This window comes from Rhinolophus sinicus, linkage group LG01 (genome assembly GCF_036562045.2).
Source record: "Rhinolophus sinicus isolate RSC01 linkage group LG01, ASM3656204v1, whole genome shotgun sequence".
Lineage (NCBI taxonomy): Eukaryota > Metazoa > Chordata > Mammalia > Chiroptera > Rhinolophidae > Rhinolophus > Rhinolophus sinicus.
Window position 1 is genome coordinate 35,687,779 of NC_133751.1, and position 20,195 is coordinate 35,707,973.

Sequence of the window (20,195 nt, forward strand, 5' to 3'; positions counted from 1 at the left end):
ATCTACAAAATGGTATAAATACAAATACATCACATTTGCCTGTTGTGATTAAATTTCACTAATTACACAAACCACACTCCATATGTGGGACCAATGTATCACCTCTTTTTTTTTTCTTTTGTAATCATTGTTATATCCGTGCTCTATAATCAACGTTCATCACAGCTAATTAGAGTTTCTTCATCTGTTGTTTCTGAGATCTGACATTCCTATAGTTCAACTGCAAAATCTTTTTTAAACATCTCTGGGCTCTGGAGGAAAAAAAAAAAATCTAGAGCTGTATTATTCACAAATGACTTTTTGAAATTTGTACTATGATTTTCTTTTGTTATTGAATTTAAATAATTACTCTTGGGGCAGGAGACCAAGTCCTGCTTAGATTTTGTAGGACTCTCCAATAATTTACAGGTACATTCCTGTTGCTTAAAGGAGCTGGCAGTTATCTTTATTGCTAAAGATTTTGTACATTTTGATATAATACTCAAGGACAGATATTTTTGTTGTATTAGGTTGACATCACTGTTGATTTCTCTTCTAAAATGAATAGAGTGCCGCAGATTTACATCATTTACAGGTTCAAAGTTTAAGTTATTCTCAAATGCAGTTTTCTTTCAGCAAATGTTTTTAATTATGCGCACTTTCAATTTTAAATTACAGTGATAGGAAAGCTAGTTAAATCTTAGCTAGTCTGTTACAACAAATTTAATCTACTTCCAAGATGTTAATTTGAGGAAAAAGCTTTCCGTTCACTGCTCTGTTTTCTCATCTGAAAATCCCACCATCTCCTACAACCCCTTATTAAGGCAATTGCAACGTTTAAAGCTTTGACAGAAGAGTAAAATGGAAGTCAGACATTCATTATCCATGCATCTGCATCTTCTTTATTTTGTGTTGTTCTACCTTGTTTTCACCATCTTCCTTAATCTACATTTTCATTGCTGCTTTTTGTGCCTGTACTTTGGACTGAATCATTCCTAATAAAACTACCTGTGGTACTGAGCAGCCATTTTTTTCCCTTCTCCCAAGAAGTTCACGGCACTCTGGAGGACCTGGGCCCATGATTATATAATTATGATAAAATCTGGAAAGATGCATCAGAAAACAGAGAACTTCAAAGCCAAGCTCAGCTTAAGCAGAGAATAAAAAACCAGTGAGAATGCTAGAAAAGGCTCCACAGAAGAGGTGATATTTGTGCTGAGACTTAAAGATATTAATAACATTTAAATTAAATACTTTAAGTTAAAAAGTAAAATTTATGGAATGACATTCTCTGTTCTAGGCACTGTCATAAGTACATAAAATACATAACTCCTTTAAATCTCAAGAACCCTATGAAGTGCCATGTATTATATGCATTTTCTAGGTAAGGAAACTGAAGCACAGAAAAGTTAGCTGACCTGACCAAGGTCACTGTGGCAGATTTTATTTTCCAAACGTCCAAAGCCATATCTCCCTTTGCCCAGGTTCTTCTCAAACCTTGCCATTCCCACAAGATGGGAAGTCTACAGCCTCTGCTTGAATCTGGATGGATCTGCAATTGGCATGAAACCAACATATTGCAACAGAGAGTGACACAGAGTGACTTCCAAAGCTAGGTCAGGAAAGAAGATACATCTACCTTGATGACCAGGATAGCTATGCTGGAGTCCTGAGCAGTCAGCTGCCAGTCCAACTGCCCTGGGGCCATTGTGCCTCTGAGGAAGCCCAAACTAGTCCAAATGAGAGACCACCTGGTAAAGCTTGAGACTACAAGGAGAGAAAGAGAGAGAGAGAGAAACTTGCCAGACCCCATCGGGTCCATTCCCCCTTCTGTCCTTCTGCCTTCAGTCACATTATCTACCTACAACCCCATGAGAAATTTGGAGCCAGCACTGCCTAGCCAAGCCTGTCCCAAATTCCTGATTCACTGTAACTCAGACAACAAAATAATTGTTGTTCTTTTTAAGCTACCAAATTTGGGGGTAATTCGTTGCTTAGCAACCCAGTCACACAGCTAATAAGTAGTAGAGCCAGAATTTGAACCCACTGTTATTCCAGAGCAATTCTTAATCCCATACCAGAAAATAAATTTATGGACATTCCTTCAGGTTTAAGTAAAACCTTCATGTTACGTGAATGTGTTGCAAAAATCTCTCCTTCAAATCAATATTCCAAGAGACAGGAAATGGTTTTCATAGTGAGCTATTTCTTTTATGGTTGAAATTTAAATGAAGGAAGAATAAGAGAATGTTTAATGGGATCATAAACACATCAACTGTCATAATTATAAAAGCTGACTGTCTTAATGATTGGGTAGATATATTTTGCATCCTCTGAGTAATGACTTTAAACCCTGTTAAAATGACATGGCTGTTTAAATAGAGGGGGAAGACAGTGAATTTTTTAAATGAGGCAGTAATTTCTGAATAGTCAGCTTAGAGTGTGGAAGACTGAAACTACATTGGAACCCAGAAAGGTTAGATTTTAGTGAGTGTGAACTTCAATCTTGCCTTTAGTTAATTTACAGTAACTTGTCGAATTGCATTTCCCACACTAGCTAGTAAGTTACTTAGCATGGGATTGAAGGTTTATCTTTAAAACAAAGTAATAAATAATAGGTTTGATCCCTGGATTCTCTGGGCCCACTATAAAAAAGGCATTCAATAAATATTTACTAAGTGAAGGAATGACTACACAACAGTGTTGTTAACTATATCATCCCCACATTGTACGTTAGATCTCCAGAATTCATTCATCTTTATTGAAACTTTGTACTCTCTGACCAGCATCTCCTCATTTCCTACCCTCCTCTGCCTTTGGCAACCAAACATCATTCTACTTTCTGCTTCTGTGAGTTTGATTATTTTCATTTCCACATAAAAATGAGATTATGCAGTATTTGTCTTTCCATGTCTGGCTTATTTCACTTAGAGTAATGCTCTCCACATACATCCATGTTATTGCATATGGCAGGGTTTCCTTCCTTAATATTCCATTGTGTATACTACCTTTTCTTTATCCATCTGTCCATTAATGGGCATTTAGGTTGCTTCCAAGTCTTGGTTATTGTGAATACTCCTGCAATGAACATGGGAGTGCTTGTATCTTTTTGAGATCCAGATTTCATTTCCTTTGAATATATACCCAGAAGTGGAATAGCTGGATTATATAGTAGTTCTATTTTTAATTTTTTGAGGATGCTCTTATTGTTTTACATAATAGCTGTACCATTTTACATTCCCCCCCAACAGTGTACAAGGGTTCAGTTTTCTCCAATCCTTGCCAACACTTATTTTCTTACCTTTTTGATAAGTGTCATTCTAACAAGTTTGAGGTGATATCTCATTGTGGTTTTGATTTGCGTTTTCTTGATGACTGGTGATGTTGAACAGCTTTTCATGTACCTGTTGACAATTTGTGGGTCTTCTTTTGAGAAATGCCTATTTAGGTCCTCTGCTCAATTTTTAATTGAGTTATTATTAATTTTGCTGTTGAGTTCTTTATATATTAAATCTCCTCAAAACACACACACACACACACACACACATACAGACATACACACATGCACACACATTGGTAACTATGGGGAGATGATGGGTAACATATTTACCTTGATGATGATGATCTTTGCACAATGTATACATGTATAACATCAGTATATACACAATTGTTAAATATACACAATTGTTATATGTCAAAAAATTTCAGTAAAGTTTAAAACAGGAATAAATATAATCTCTTAGAGTCTCAATTTTCTTATTTTGAAATGTAAACCAATAGTTGAATTTGCAATCGAGAAATTATCTGCACTTGTCATACCTTGAACCGAGAAATTTTCTAGGTCATGGAGGGGACTGCACTTCATAAATAAATGAATAGCTACATTTAAAATTTATCTTCTTGACATGTTGGCGGATAGATCAATGTTATGTGTAAAACAAACACTGTTAGCTCTTAATGTGACATCTGTTCCTACCATTGTCCTGTAATGATGCATGAATGAAAGAGGATTTGAGAATTCAGCTAAAAGATTTAGGATATCTCATTTTACTTTAGGCTACAAAAGCTCATGTAATTTCTTAGTACTCTTCTAGAATAGAAGTTTCTCAACCATGGCTACCTCAATTCAAAAAGTTAAATTCTACCATTATTAATGATAGTGCCTAGTCTACCTCCCTGTTTTGTGAAGTTCAAATGTAACTCTGAATGTAAGAATATGATGCAAATATGTGAAACAATATATGATTGCTAATTATAACTGTTAATTATGACTAACTTGTGTTGTTGATAACTTAAAGGAAATATAGACCAAAAGAACAAATCATTTTTTGTTAGTTGTGTTGTAGACTGGTCTGTGAATATTTGCCTTCATGAACAAGAACTAATAATTCAGTAATACTGTATAATCTGCAAACTTATAACCTTCCTCCGTATCATACAGTGCAGCTATTTTTCGCAGCTACTTGATAAAAATAATATAAAAATTACATAGAGAATTTTAATTCAAAGTAATTGCACTTAGAAGGTTACCTTGCTATGAATTGGAGAGAGAGAGAGGGAGAGGGAGAAATTTCTTTTGTAACTGACATTTGGGAAATAATGACAATAGTAATAATAGGTCACCCTTATTATGTGACTAAGTGGCTCCATTTGTTTTAAATGTAATAAGTCAGTTGATCTTTACAACAAACTGATGGGGCAAGTACTATTGCTATTACTCTCATTTTACAGATGAGGAAACTGAACATAAAGAAGATAAGTGAATTATCCAACTAAGCAAAGGATCTAATATTCACTTTCATCCTAAACACCATAGTCTTGACCATATCACCATAGTTAGTATGTGATTATTAGTTTAAGTTGAAAATTTCAGTTAAAACTAACTTTGTAAATGCCCTCAAGATATTTTAAATAAATATAGTAAGAAAGAAATAATTTTGCAGTTGCTATTTAACTTCACTGATTTATTGCAAATTTAGTGAGCTATGGCATATGCTTAAAGTCAGCATAACTTTAGCTTCAATATTTTTGTTCCCTTTTGAAAAATTCTTAAAAAATAACTGTATCTCTAGAAATGCAGCCTGCACTAAATGAATGTGCTATAATATAATGGCTCTTTTTTCAATGTTTCTGGTTTCACTTATTTAAAGTAGCTATTGTTTAATGTAAGATATTTTCTATCAAAATGTAACTTGTTTTTCCCATAATCCCCTTTAGTAGACGAATTTATGCTGAATCTTCTGAAAAATGCATTTAGTGGAAATGTAAAAGAAAAAATAAAGCATTCATATTTAGTCCCTGAAAGTGCATTTGTGTTGTGATTTAAAATTTACAAGTCATTTTTATAGGTATTAGCATAGTTATACTTCTCAATATGTTTATGAAGTATCATTATATCCCCTTGCAAATGAATAAGAAGAGGCTCAGAAATGTAAAGTGAATTGCACAGTATCTCACAGAAGTGGTGGAGCAAGGATTCAAACCTAGATCCTCAGAGCCTGAAGTTCAATATTCTATGGCCTTATAGTTGTGGATCATTGCTTCCTTTTTGTAGTGGCCATGTAAACAATAACATCATTGGTTTGTAAGGAACAACCTCCTCTGACACTTTTTCCAGTAGTCTTAACACATTTCCACATCCCTCCTTTCTTTAGTTCCACCACCAATAATGAATAGTATAAAAAGAAACTTGATTGTGGCTCAGTAGACTCACGAGGGTCAAGAATTTTGCTTGGAGATTCTCAGTATGTTCCCTAGTGACTAGGAATAGAACAAGTTGCTCAAGTCATGAAATGGAGCATTTTAAAGAGAATCCTAGAATTAAAACCATGTATAGAAATTATTCCATTGGCATTATCTAAATGCTTCAGAATAGATATATTGCTAGTACACTTCATGCGTAATTCTGTAATCTCAAAATGAGGTCATAAAGACACAAAACAGTATTTAAATACATTTTCTAGTTATATTTTGGGCAGGTATGACTTTCCTAGAGATTTTAATTAATGCCATATCTTGCCTTATCCTTAGAGAATTCCATTAAGCCTGGTACCTAAAGAGAAATCAACTGATTTGTTGTAAAAGCTAATTGCAATTACAAGCTTAGGTCATCACTTCATGAAGCCTATTGATTTGAAAATTACTATAATACATAAGAGGTCTGTGCGTTTTGGGGGGTATGTCTTACAAAGCAAACACACGATCCTTTTAACACAAAAGCGCACAAGCTAAATTAGGCCAAATACATTCGGTTTAGAGAAAGAAGTGAGTAAAATTGAAATACTTCTAATTTTCCTTCTTTGCTCTGCATTGTGGGCACCTCTGTTCAGTATTTGCAATGTTTCTGAGAACTGTAGAAGCTATTACTAAAACTGTATAAATACAGACTAAATGGATCACATGATTTTAGAAGGGAGGCATACTTTAGGAAAATGAACAAATATAAGGAGCCCAAATTCACAAATTTTGTTTAAAAATAGAAACTCATAGCTTATTTGTACAGCTAATTTAACAGACGTTTCATATGTTTGCAGTTCTATTGTATTCATCCTACAAGCGGAAATGCAACACTGCTCTTGCAAACATCATATTAAATTCCTGAAGAGATTGCGGTCTGTCATTACAGATGGATTGATAGCCTTGATGATATCATTGAACTTTTGTCATGCCTAACCTGAAAGACTTGCTATATGTCAGAGAATTTTTGTCATTCATCTTGCTTTTGAAAGGCCAAATTTATTTGCAACCTTGAATGACATTGGACACATGAAACAGCCTGAAATCTATCATGCAGTGAGTATCTTATAAAACTGCAATTTAAAACCCTAAGTATTGACTTGGTTTTCAGAACTATCTTCAAAGCCAATGACTTTCATTTCTTTTTTTTTTTTTACTTATAAACACTGTTTTTCAATTGGTAACAACAATCTTATATTTTCATTTATTTTTTTCTGAGTACACAAGGCCACCAAATGTCTACCATGCTTTCTTCACTTTTTAAAGAAAACTAGACAGCAGCAGAAGTGTAAATGCATGTTTACATATTTTATATATATTAATATCAATATGTAATTGATCAGTGAACAAGCACTAGTAATGAAGTCTATCCTTTGGTTCAATTATTCAATGAATTAAAAAAAATCAAATTGTATATAAATACAGCAGGGTTGCATGAAAATTGTGCTATTAGAGGAAAAGCAAAATCATTTTTGAGCTTTCTGTGTTGTACAGCAAGAAATGTGGTATATGCTACTATAAATTTATAATTCCATCCATATAAAAACTGAATTCACTTTCAATACAAAGTAAACAAGAAAGCAATTGAATATCTTCTATGAACCAGGTTTGAATTCTCAAGTATGTAATAATAGTAGCTAATGTATAATAATAATAGCTACTATTTACAGAATTTACTTCATGCTAGAAACTGTGCGAAGTATTTTAAATGTATCATATAATTTGATTCTCACATCAGCCTTATAAAGTAGTTACAGCAAGACCTCAGTACATGGTCTATATGTTCTGCAACTTTAAGTGGAATGCTGTGTAATGAAACCAGTTTTACCATAGGCTAATTGATATAAACAAGAGTTAAGTTCCTGTGCCATCTCATCAACATTATAACAAAACAACATTGAACAAAATGACGTTATTTAAGGACTTGCTATACTTACTTTCTTTATCCATACTATACAGATGATAAAATTAAAAACTATTGCATTAGCAATAGTCATTTCATAAAATGCTCATAGGTGTCCTGGCAGATGAAGACCAGATAAGAGCCATTCCATTTAGAATTGTTGCCTGCCTAGGGAAGTCATCTGCCTGTTACGTTTGGTGGCCCCAAAGGGTTTTTCCTTTAGACGTGGGAGGAGTTTCTTGGTATATACAGTTTCACATCCTTTCCTTTCATCAAATCTTCAGTACATAAGCATGGGTCAGATTCTTATGAGAGTACATAGTCTCTTAATACCTTCCACTGAGAGTATTCTAGAGTGCTGTCCTTATTGTTGAATGTGAAGATTTCTTCAGAGCTCAGAAACATTCACATGCGTTGCTGCTTTCTCAAGGATGGAGCAGCCAACTGAAGGCAATGGACTGAACTGAATGCCAACATTTTTATATCATTTTATATCAGGCTTTAAGCTATTTACAATGCAACTTAAAAAGCAAAATCTTTAAGACCATTCATTTAAAAAAAGTATACTACGTTTTCCAAAATTCAAATTAATACACTAAAAGTGATGTAATTGTACACTATGGCAGAGACTAAGTAGAAAGGAAAGGGAGGCAGTAGGGACCTTTTGGCCTGAACTTTAAAAAAACCTTTACATTTACTTTGCTATTTTTTTCAAAGTATGCTCATATAAAAAAGTTGTGAAACAGGCAAATGCAGAGCAACAGAAAAAAACCCATACATAATCACTTCATTCAAAGATTGGCACTTTTAGCATATTTGAGTATGTCCTTGAATTTCTTTTCTATATGTTTATGTAAGTATATACACCCTTAATATGTCATTTACAGAGATAAATAAATACTTACAGAGTTAAATAAATCTTGTCCTGGAATGTGGATGTTGTACAGTGGTTTTTTTCTTTGGATGTATTATAATTTACTTAAAATTCTACTCTGATTGTTTTTATGTTTCTCCCTCTGGTGTTAAAACTTACATAAATCCTTAGGGACACTTGTGATTTTCTCCTTAGATATATTCTTGAAAGTAGAATCTCTGGGTAGAAAAGCATATACATATTGTAACTCTTGAATCACAGAAACTATTTCCCAGTTTGTGCTCTTACTAGTAGAGTACAGTACATCCCTTTCGCCACACCCTTACAACCCCTGTACACATTAGCATTGATTTGAAACTTTGTAAATCTGATAGAGAGTGAATGGTATTAATTTTATTTTAGTTTTAATTTCTTTGTCAGGTTCAACAATATTTGACATTTATTGAACATTTGTATTTCCGATTTTTTTTTTCAATTTCATTTCTTTAGACCAAATTTCTGTTTGGGAGAGTTCATTTTTTCCTTTTGATTTATTAACTTTTTATATATTGAAGATTTCTACCTTTTGCTTTATGTGCGTCAATGATATTTTCTTCAGTTCTTATTTGTCTTTTAATTTTGGTCATTCCAGATGGGAGATTTGAAAGTTTATGTGGGAAAATCTATCAGCCTTTTCTTTTATGCTTTTTCCTACTGGTTTATTTTAGCTTTGAAAATATAAAACATATTTGTAAAATATCTTACCCTATTTTGTGTGCTACTAAATTTCTTCCTGAACAGAAGAAAGAGATTGTAAGTCTTTTTATTGTCATTTTTATGCACTAATCATTTTGACCAGCAAAACATCTGATTGTCTTTTATTTCTTAACTCTTGTCAATGTGTAAGTCCCATCTTATCATTTTGATTATGAGTTTTGTGAAGGGCCAAATTTAGTTTGACATTTGCTAATAATGTGCATAATAATTAGGTTTAAGATCAATAGACATATGTGGAAGGGGATTCTTACACATTATTTTAGTATTTCAGAATCAAAACTGCGTATCTTTATTGGCAGTTTTCTCTCATATTATCTCATAGATATACACTTATTCACATTCTTTAGGAATAAAATGCTTTCCTACAACACCTGCATCCCCAGATGTAACAACAGTCCAGGGAAGGGATTTCCAAGTGTTTTTAGTAGCGAAAGCAACCACGTATCTTAAACACATTTTAAGGTGAGGGCTGCCCAATATGTAAAACAGATTAAAGCAATTGTTCTCTTACTGAGTTAGAGGTGATATACTAGGGTGCTTCTCCTCCTCATCCTTCTCTCCATCCCTATCAAGGCCTGCCCTAGAAGAGCTCTGTGAATCCTTGAGGATAGGAAACCCAGTCTTTCAAACCAGGAAGAATAAAGTCTGATGTCTTCAGAGCTAGCCAAATAAAATAAATGAGTGAGGTTGCTCAGTGAGAAGGAATAGGTTGTGGGAAAGACTGTGGTGAACTGAAAAACATGTAGAAATTATGTGTTTAGTCTAAAATCATAAATTAATTTCCAAAACCCTGTTCAGGGCTATAGAAGCCGTTACTTTTGTTTTAAAAATTATATTTTTATTTCAGGTAAAACCAGGGAAAGGCAATTTGACTGGGCCATGTTGATTTAGCTTTCCATTAAAGTTATTTTGCCATAATATATAGTTACATTACGTCTTATCTTTTAGTGCAGGTCAATATTAATCAAAAATTGATAAATAAAATTTTGGCATTTTTTTGAGAAACCTCTGTTGAATGCTTTGTTAGTTTTTGTATCCAATGACCCTTATATTTAAAACTCATATAACAGATTTCCATAAGAATTTAATGCTAGCAGAAACCCGTTCCTCCTGAAAAACAAGTATTTTCCAATGAACAGTCACTGAAAATTATGTAAATCATTGTTTTATTTTCTTTTTTTTGCTACCTATCAAAAATATCTGAACTACTTTTTTAAATAATGATGGTAAAAGTAATATCACAATAAAACTGAAAGTTTAAAAGACATTAATCCACCAGTGTTATATGTCAAATTATGTAATTTTTAATCTTTTCTTGATTTCTCCATAAGAATATATGGCTTTTATATTTGTAACTAAAACACAAAAACAATTGATGATCTATTTCAACATGACAGTTTTCCATGTTGTTTTATAGCCATCCCAATTATAACTTGTAATGAATAAGCATAATATTTTTTGATCTTATTAGTTCATTATGAATTCTGCGTGATATTATATATGGAAAGGTGTGTAACTGTCAAATTCTCTTGGAACAATTTTTGGATTAATTCTATAGGGTGGAATTACAACTCTTGATACCTGACCTATTCCAACATATCTGCTCTTTTTCAGCAAACAAAGCTTAGAGAATAATATCCAAATTTATATGTAAATTTGTAGTCCAAACCTCCTAAGGAAGCCAATCTTCACTGTTCTTCCTCTCTGTGATATCTTATAGCACAAAGCTCACGACCCATTTATAGTGTCTTGTATTCTTTCTCAATCATTTCATGTTTATTAGCCATAATTTTCTGCCTTGTTGACTGAATCAAATTATTAAGAAAAATGAATAAGTGCATAATGTCTCAATTAAAAGGGTTTTCTTTGGGTTAATGCAAGGGAAATGAAGGAGAATCAAGATATAGAGTGAGTAGGTGTTCTTTTATTGTCTGTGATGGTCTACATCGTGAAAGACCAATTCTCTTCCTGAGAACAACTAGAAAAGTTGCATGTAATATAAAAATCACTGATCTGAAGACATCAGAGAATATCATGGCAGCCATAAAAATCAACGAGATGAGTTTCCCCCTCAAGGGATTGATTCATAAGTAACATAATGAGACTGGCTGAAAAGGTAAGAAAGTAGGAAGAAAAAGGCATACTAGGCTGCAGAGATATGAATTGAAATTCAGAGCTATCATAGAAGCCAAATGTTGAGTGATCAAGATACTGGAGACAAGTATACCAGTCAGAGTCTGATAAGAGACAGAAACCACAGCAAGGATTTGATCAGGAAAAAAAGTACTATAAAGATTATTAATTAGCAACTGGGGCTACAGTTCTAAAAGGGGTTAAAAACTAAGGAAGTCTGGGTAAAGTATGGACATTAGTTAATAATAATGTATCTATATTGTCTCATTCATTATGACAAATGTACCATATTAAGATATTTATAATAGCGGATTATGGAATATATGGCATATATGGGAACTATGTACTATCTTGGTAAATCTTTTTGTAAATCTAAGACTGTTCTACATTTTTTAGAGTTTAAAAATTAAGGTAAAAGAATGTCATTTCCTGACAAAATCTGAAATAAATAGTTGCCAACAGATCCATATCAAAAGAAATACTAAGAGTAGTTTTCAGGCAGAGGGAACATTATTCCAGAAAAAAGCACAGAAATTCAGGAAGCAATAATGAATAATGAAAAGGTAAATATGTGGATAAACCTGTGCTAATATTGACTGACTGTATGAAATAATAACAGTGAAGTCATTTTGGGTCCAAATATCTGAAATTAAAATACATGATAATATAAAAATTAGGAAAAGCATAAAAGGAGTTAAAATATTGTTTCTACCATTGTCAGGGAAGTGATTAAAGTACTAATTTATATTAGACTTTAATAATAGATGTTGTAATATCTAGAATAACCACTAAAAGAAGAATAAAAGAATGTACAACTGACAGTCTCATAAAGAGTGAAAATGGAACACTAAAAATAGTAAATTTAAAAGGCTGTAAGAGTGGAGAATAAAAATTAAATATGTGAAATTTTAGAAAAATAGTAAAATGATAAATTTTGTCCAAATGTGTCAGTAATTACATTAAAAATCAATGATGTAATAACAAGTTTAAAAATTCTTAAATATAAGAAAAACATGATTAACAAACTTGAACTAATTAAACATACATATTTACATACATTTGAAATATATACATTATATATGTATACACATAATATACAGAGGGTGCCAAAAAATGTATACACATTTTAAGAAAGGAAAAACTGTATTAAAATTGTAATACTCAATATATACCGATAACAAAAGATGAATACAAGTCACATTTGAATTCTGCAGTTACAAGAGGTGCTCAAAGTGGTTACCATCAGTGTCATTTTAATACAGTTTTTTCCTTTCTTAAAATGTGCATACACTTTTTTTGGCACACTTTGTATATGTGCATACATATGTGCATACATACATACATGCAGAAAACATACCACCTGATAATTGCAGAATATATTTTATGTTCTGTAAATATAGATTTTTTTAGAACCAAAATTGACCATGCCCTGGAATATAAAGCAAGTCTTAAAAATTTTTGAAGAATTGAAGTCACACAGAATGTATTCTCCGTTCACAGAGCAATTAATCTAGCATTTCATAGTAACAAGATGATTGGAAGTTCCTCAAATGTTTGGAATATCCCCAAAACATATCTCAAAATAACCCAAAGAAGAAATGATAATGTATATTAGGAAGTATTTTTAATTGAATGATAAATTGTAACAGCAAAACCTATGGGATGCAGCTGATACTTTATTTTAGGAAAATGTATACCCTTAAATGAACATATTAGTATGATACGTTCTCTCTAAGAAGGCTGTCATCACTTTCTGTATTCCCTGAACAGCAATTCCCACACTGCAGTTGAGGGAAGGAATTCCTCTACCTCCTGGAATCTCAGCTCACCTCTGACTGCTTTAACCAATAGATATATAAGAGTACTGTTGTGTGACTTTCAAGGTTAGATCATAAGAAGCTTTGCAGCTTCTGTTTGGATCTCTCAGAATCATCTCTCTGAGGAATGATAGCCACCATGTAAAATATCTGAGATCACCAAACAATGAGAAAATCAAAGTTAGGCTTGTGGAGAGAGGAAGATGCCCCACCAGCCCCTACAGATGTTCCAATCATCTCAGCCCAAACCCCATCATGTAAGTGAAAAAACCTGCATGCAAGTCTAACGCCATCTGACTACTATATGTGGAACCCCAAATGAGAACCACCCAACTGAGGCTTTCAATCCTCAGAAATGTGAAAGATAATAATAAATTGCCTTTTTAAGCATTAGATGGGGGGGGGGTTACTTATTTATAGAAAACCAGACATTTTTGCAAGAAGCAAGGCTAAAACTCAATGATCCAAATTTCTATCTCAAGATGTTAGAAGCAGAGCAGTGAAAGGAATTCAAAGAAAATAGAAGGAAGTCAATGGTAAAGATCACAGTGCTAAATTAATGAAATGCAAAAATGAGGAATACTGAAAAATCAACAGCCAAAAGGTTGTTCTTGAAAAAGATGAAGATGGTAGATGGATAGATTAGAGATAGATGATCGATAGATAGATAGATAGATAGATAGATAGATAGATAGATAGATAGACAGATGCCTACCAAAGATGATTAACAAAAATTCAAAATAAAAATAAGCAAGAGACAAGGCACACATTGTTTATTTAAGGAATACGAAAAAGGACCTCACTAAAAATTGGACATGTATTTAAAAAGATAGTATGAGAATATTATGAACAATTTAGCAACACATTTGAACATTTATATGAAATGGACAAAGTTCTTGAAACATATATTTCATCTACATGTTTAATTGAAAATATGAATATACTATAGCTGTTAAAGAAAATGAATCTGTCATTAAAAACCTAAACATACACACACACACACACACACACACACACACACACACACACACACAATCTCTGACCCAGATGGCATCACGAATGAACATTTAAGTAAGAAATGAAAACAATCTCCGATTTTTGAGATTTTTAAAAAGCAAAAATTTCCCTACTTGTTTTATGCATCCAGTATGACCTGGATGCAAAAATTTAATAATAATATTACAAGAAAGAAAAGGTACAGACAAATTTATCTTAAGAATATAGTCACAAAAATTCCAAACTAAATACTGGCTGACTAAATTCAGGAACATATAAAAATGGTTGTGTATCATGACTGGGTTTCTTGCAGGGATGAAAAAAAAAAACACAAAAAAAAAACAATCAATGTTATTTATCACATTAACAAAATTAACAAGAAGACTATATAATTAGCTCTATGGATTCAGAAAAGTGAGTAAATAACATGTTATCACATATTTATGCTGCAGATACTTAAGAAACTAGGAATAGAAAGCAATGTTCTTAATCTGATGAAACTAGTTTATTTTTTAAAAGAAAACATATGGTGCACATCATACCTACAGTGAAATGTTAAACACTATCCTTTCAAGTTTAGAAGCAAGAAAAAAATGATCATTGCCTCCACTTCTATTATTATTCTACTTGATCCACAGTAAAAGAACGAGTATTTTAAGAATTAAACAATTGGACAAAATATTTGAACAAGTACTTCAACAAGATGTTATCCAAATGGCCAATAATATGAAAATGTGCTTAACTAATCATCAGGAAAATGCAATTAAAATCACAATGTGATATTATTATACACTCTTCAGAAGAGCAAAACTGAAACAAACCAAAATAAAACAGAATATCCAAAATGTTGGATGACTAGCATCTGGTCTCTAACACACCACTGGTGGGAGTGTATATAAGAATAACCTTTGTAGAAGATTATTTGACTGTAAATACTAATGCAAAACATATCATACCTTGACCCAGCCATTTTAGTCCTAGGTACTATCCAGGAGAAATGCATGTGTAAGTTCATTGAAGATATGTATGAGAATGTTCAAAGCAACATTTTTATAATAACCAAAAATAAGAAAATAGCAAAATTCCCATCAGTTGTAAAATAGATAAATATTTTCGTAGATTCATACAATTGAATAGTATACAGGAATAAGAATGAACAAACTACAAGTGTATTTGCAACAGCATGGATTTATCTCATAAGCAGAATGCTGAATGAAAAAAGCCAGATCCAAAAAACAAAAATGCAAAGTAAGGTTCTACTTATATATACAGAGGGTTCCAAAAATAATGTATACGCATTTTAAGAAAGGAAAACTATCAAAATTGTAATACTCAATATATACCAATAACAAAAGATGAATACAAGTCAAGTCTGACTTCTGCAATTACAGGAGGTGCTCAAAGTGGTTACCATCAGTATCCAGACACTTCTGATTATGGCGAACTACTGCTTGAGCAACGTTGACCAAAGTGTCCACTTGTATACATTTTTTTTTTTGCACTCCCGGTAGTTCAAAAAGACAAACTAATAAACTGTAGTAATTAAATATCCAGATAGTTGTTGCCTTCAGCTACATGGGGCTCCTTGGGTACTAGTAATGTTCTTTTTATTGTGGCTGCGTTGGTATAGTCTGTATCTCTCATATATAGTTTCATCAAATTGTATACTTAAGATCTGTATAATTTTCAGGGTGTATGACACACTTCAGTGAAAAGTTCACTGAAAACAAACAAAAGCAGTCTCAACCGCTGCACGTCAGGCTTCCAACAAAATCAGTTATATCCAGTCAAGGTGCATTGTGGGTCACTGCCTTCATTATCAGTTGTTTGCTCTCATGGTTCCACAATTAGGATGACTTAGCTCCCCTTTGTCTCTGTTTCCACTTGGTCAGCTTCTTCTGCTGTTTCTGACTTAACCCATTCTCCTACTCCCTCTCTGCCTCTCTCTTCTTCTTTCTCCCAGCCTTACCTGCCCCTCCCTACTTCCCACCCTTTCTCTTCCAGCCACACTCATGAAGCAAAAATGTATTAGGTCAGTGAACATGCAATAGAGGTGGTCCTTTTGAGCAGAACAGACCACTATCAAACCTACAGATAGGTTGGAATACTTATCAGCTATAACCTGGATGAGGGAATACATAATATTGAGCCCTATCTGTAAAGATGGTTTAGGGCCACAGGTTTAGAAGTGGGCTGTGGGCATACTCAGTATATGGACACAACCCAATCACACTTCTGTTTAGTCCTCAACCCCCACTGGCTATTGGAAACCATGGAACTACCCTTTTACCTTCCCTACTGTCTCCACAATTCCAAAAATGTAGTGGTGGGAGCTCAATAATTATTTATTTGAGAAGCCAATAACAACATATTTAGTGGACAAATGGGTTCTGACTCACTAGTTTCTCACTTTGTTCTCAATTTCATCCTCAAATGATGAATTGGGTGTGAAATTTCTGAATCTGTACAGAATGCCACTAAATTTTGTAAGACTAGACAACTCCTTAGTACACTGCTCAAAACACTTTCAAATACCAAAGATTGTGACCGTTTTCCTTTATGTCAAAATTAGAGTGCATTAGCTCTAATTCAAATAAGATGTTATAGTTTTATCTCATTTAATATGAGGTCAAAGAGTGCTATTACTCTGTAATGGTACATTTTTAGGAGAGCCAGTTAAAATCTTTTTGTCTATTTATAGGGACTAATTCTGTTTAAATATTTAATTGCAGATATAAATGAATGTGCCGTTGACAATGGTGGTTGTCAGGACCAGTGCTGTAATACAATTGGCAGTTATTACTGCAAGTGTCAAGCCGGCCAGATGCTGGAGGGAGATGGCAGAGGATGTGAAGGTAACAGAACTGTCTGCTTACTGATAAGGAAAGAGAGAACATCTATGTAATGCAAAAGAGGGGGTTTGTCTTTTATCTAGAGCCAGTTGAAGTGCCTGTGTTGAATGTTGTCAAGAGCACAGATCTTCCTCTCATGTCTAGATTACAAAATTGTAACTCTAAGAACACTTCAAGTAGCTTATTATAGGAAACATATGATTATACACTGGTTGGTTGTGTCGTGTTCTGATTATGGAATTTCAATCATTCGTTTAAATCCCTGGAAAGTACATATTTTTCAAAGTATTTCATTTAATTCTATAGTAAAAATGGTGCTTATCATAAAATACTCATCTGTTGCTACAAATAGAAATGGAGGAGCACAGAACTAACCACAGAAATTGTATTCTTGGTGTAGAATTAGCTTTTTTCACAAACTTCAATTTTCTGTCTCCTTTTTAAATTAATGCCTTCCTTCCTTTATTTGTTAATTCATCATTTTGTTCATTTGACAGTCATTGAGTTTCTGCTCTGTATCAGGTATTATGCCATGCTCTAGGACATAAAAAATTAATGAGAAATAAATTCTGCCCTGAAGGAATTCACTGATTAGTAGTGAAGATTGAAACATAAGCTGAAACCTTCCAGAATTGTGTTTCAAGGCATTGTAGCACAGGGATGAATGCAATGGATTCAAGAAGACCTGGGTTTGAGTCTAAGCTCTGTCGCTTACAGTTTATGTAACCTTGGGCATGTTATTTAATCTCGCTGAAGCTCTTTTTTTCATTTGTAAAGTTTAGGATAGTGGTAGTTCGTAAAACCCCAAAGTTGCTGTGGGAATTAAATAAGAAAATGCCACAAAAGCACTTAGCATAGTGGTGACATGTAGTAGGTGTTCAAATGATAACTATGAATCGTATTCTCATTTATGAACTCAGTTCTGCCCATGCTGGGAATGTAATGAGAGCCAGAGACTGCTTCTTGCTCTTCTTTTCAAAAAGGGGAGATACAGAAACTAAAAGGATCCCCTGTATCAAGCCTTATAACTGTCCTTTCTAATTATTTTTCCTATCTATTTCTACAGTGTCTATCCCTCATGAGGCATGTGTGAATAAGTTGGTAAGAGAAAACAAAACAAACAAAAGACATTAGGCTGAAGGCAGCTGGGGCTGGGTGTTTAACTGGGACTGTCAAGACAGGACAAGTTGTAAATGTGAGGAGGCTGGAGAATTTATCAGATGCTCAAGAAACAGTGTGGTTCAGTCCCTCTGGCAAGGCTCTAGCAGGCAGCCAAAGGAAGGATTCCAGGTAGGCAGACAGATGTTCAAGTGCAACGGTATCTGGGCCTTTCTGAGACAGGCTTCACCGCAAGCAAGATCCTCTGCCAGGGAGGGTATAAATGTATAAAGGCATGCCCTAAATTCACTCAGGCTCTTTTTGATTCAAGTGAGATGCTCTTCATTTCTGATGAGAGTGTTTGGCAATGGTATTCCCAGTAGCGATTCAATATCAGAGAATGGGAGGAGTCAAGGACCCCACGGTGTCCAAATGAAAGGTGCGACAATGACCACTGAAGCGTGGTCTACATAATGACCCCCCCTTTCCATGGCTGGCAACGATCTCTTCATTTCTTTTTGGCTGAATGTTATTACTATCTTCATTTTATTTATTTACTATCTTCATGTTATTACATTCTTCATCATTATTGTAAATATATTTGAAGAGCCCAGCATAGCAATTAGCCCCTGTTAGGTATGACAATTGTTATTATTATTTTTATAATCTCTATTAGGCTGATAAAGCATAGCAAACCTTATACTCACTAGTTCATTTACATGCAATTATCTCATATTTTAATTGAACTTAGTTTACTCAATATAAATGTCAAAATATTTATAGAAGCAATTTCCATAGTTTTATTTAACTGGTGTTTATTTGTACAAACTGAATAAGAGTAAGGTCAGTATTTGTGAGAATCGAGAGTTTGATGCTGAGTGAATGTTGACTTCCTACTTATGGAGACGCAGAACCAGGGATGGTGGTACAGAGTGAAGCAACTCACCAGTAGAGAGCCACTTCTCTCAGTCTCATTCTTAGCATCTTTTCCTTTTCATATCCTTAAATAAATGACTGTTTGGTAGACATGGTGATACTAGAAATTCATTTTGCTCTATTGTTGAATATTAAATGATCTCAGATTTGTTTATATATGTAATTAAATAAAAAATAATAGAGGCCATTTTGAAATTGAGTACATTCTAAAGCCACAGCAAATGAGAATTTCAATCATGTGCGTGCACTAATGAGTGACCCATATTTATTTACTGGATGCTAACAGTAAAGGTCAGTTTGTTTCAAAGACCATTGTGGTGAAAGCTACAGGCATAGAATTAAACAGACATTTGAAAACATTTTTTTTTTTGTATTAATATAAATTGAATTTAACTTATTTGAATTGCTTTTAAAAATACAGATCAACATTTTAGTAGACAGTTGTTGTACCATTAAAGTAAATCTGGAGTCTACCCTTCAGTGGAATGGAAACATTTGTAAATATCCTTGTTAATGAATCTTATTCTTTAACTTTTCTCTCAAGAGCTATAAATCTGTGGAGAAGGCTCCTAATTATCTCAGTTGACATTAGATTTGCCTTCTTTCCTACACAACACTGAACCTAAAGCACAGTTTTTAATTCATGCTGCAGGTAAATTATTATAAGGTATAATAGGTTAGACAATTAAGTTCGTGAACTCATCCTAGAAAAAGTGCTACATACTTCATTGCTAAATATCACTACAGTCACCTTCGAAGTACTCCCCTTGGGAAGCTATGCACCAATGCCAGTGCCTAGTCCACCCTTCATAGCAATTTTGGAACTCTTTATCTGGAATGGCCATCTGAGCTGTCATCATATTACCTTTGATGCCTGAATGTCATCAAAATGTCTTCCTTTCAAGATTTCCTTCATCTTTGGGTAAAGAAAGAAGTCATTGGGATCCAGATCAGGTGAGTAGGGAGGGTGTTTCAATACATTCATTTGTTTACTGGCTATAAACTCCCTCACAGACAGTGCTGTGTGAGCTGGTGCATTGTCATGATGCAAGAGCCATAAATTATTGGCAAAAAGTTCAGGTTATCTAACTTTCATGCAGCCTTTTCAGCACTTT

The 20,195-nt window shown here is 33.6% G+C and overlaps 1 protein-coding gene across 12 annotated transcripts in view; it reads left to right on the plus strand.

Annotated features, from left to right (window-relative positions):
- Positions 1 to 20,195, plus strand: part of LOC109449436 (multiple epidermal growth factor-like domains protein 6) — a 731,002-nt gene that overhangs the window by 436,232 nt on the left and 274,575 nt on the right. For all 12 annotated transcript variants that reach the window (XR_012494689.1, XM_074327498.1, XM_019735706.2 and 9 more), the window contains one exon: positions 16,927 to 17,049. Coding sequence is in view for 11 of the 12 variants with exons in the window: in XM_074327498.1 (XP_074183599.1) it covers positions 16,927 to 17,049 (123 nt within the window). In the remaining variant the exon portion in view is untranslated. The remainder of the gene's footprint in view (positions 1 to 16,926; positions 17,050 to 20,195) is intronic.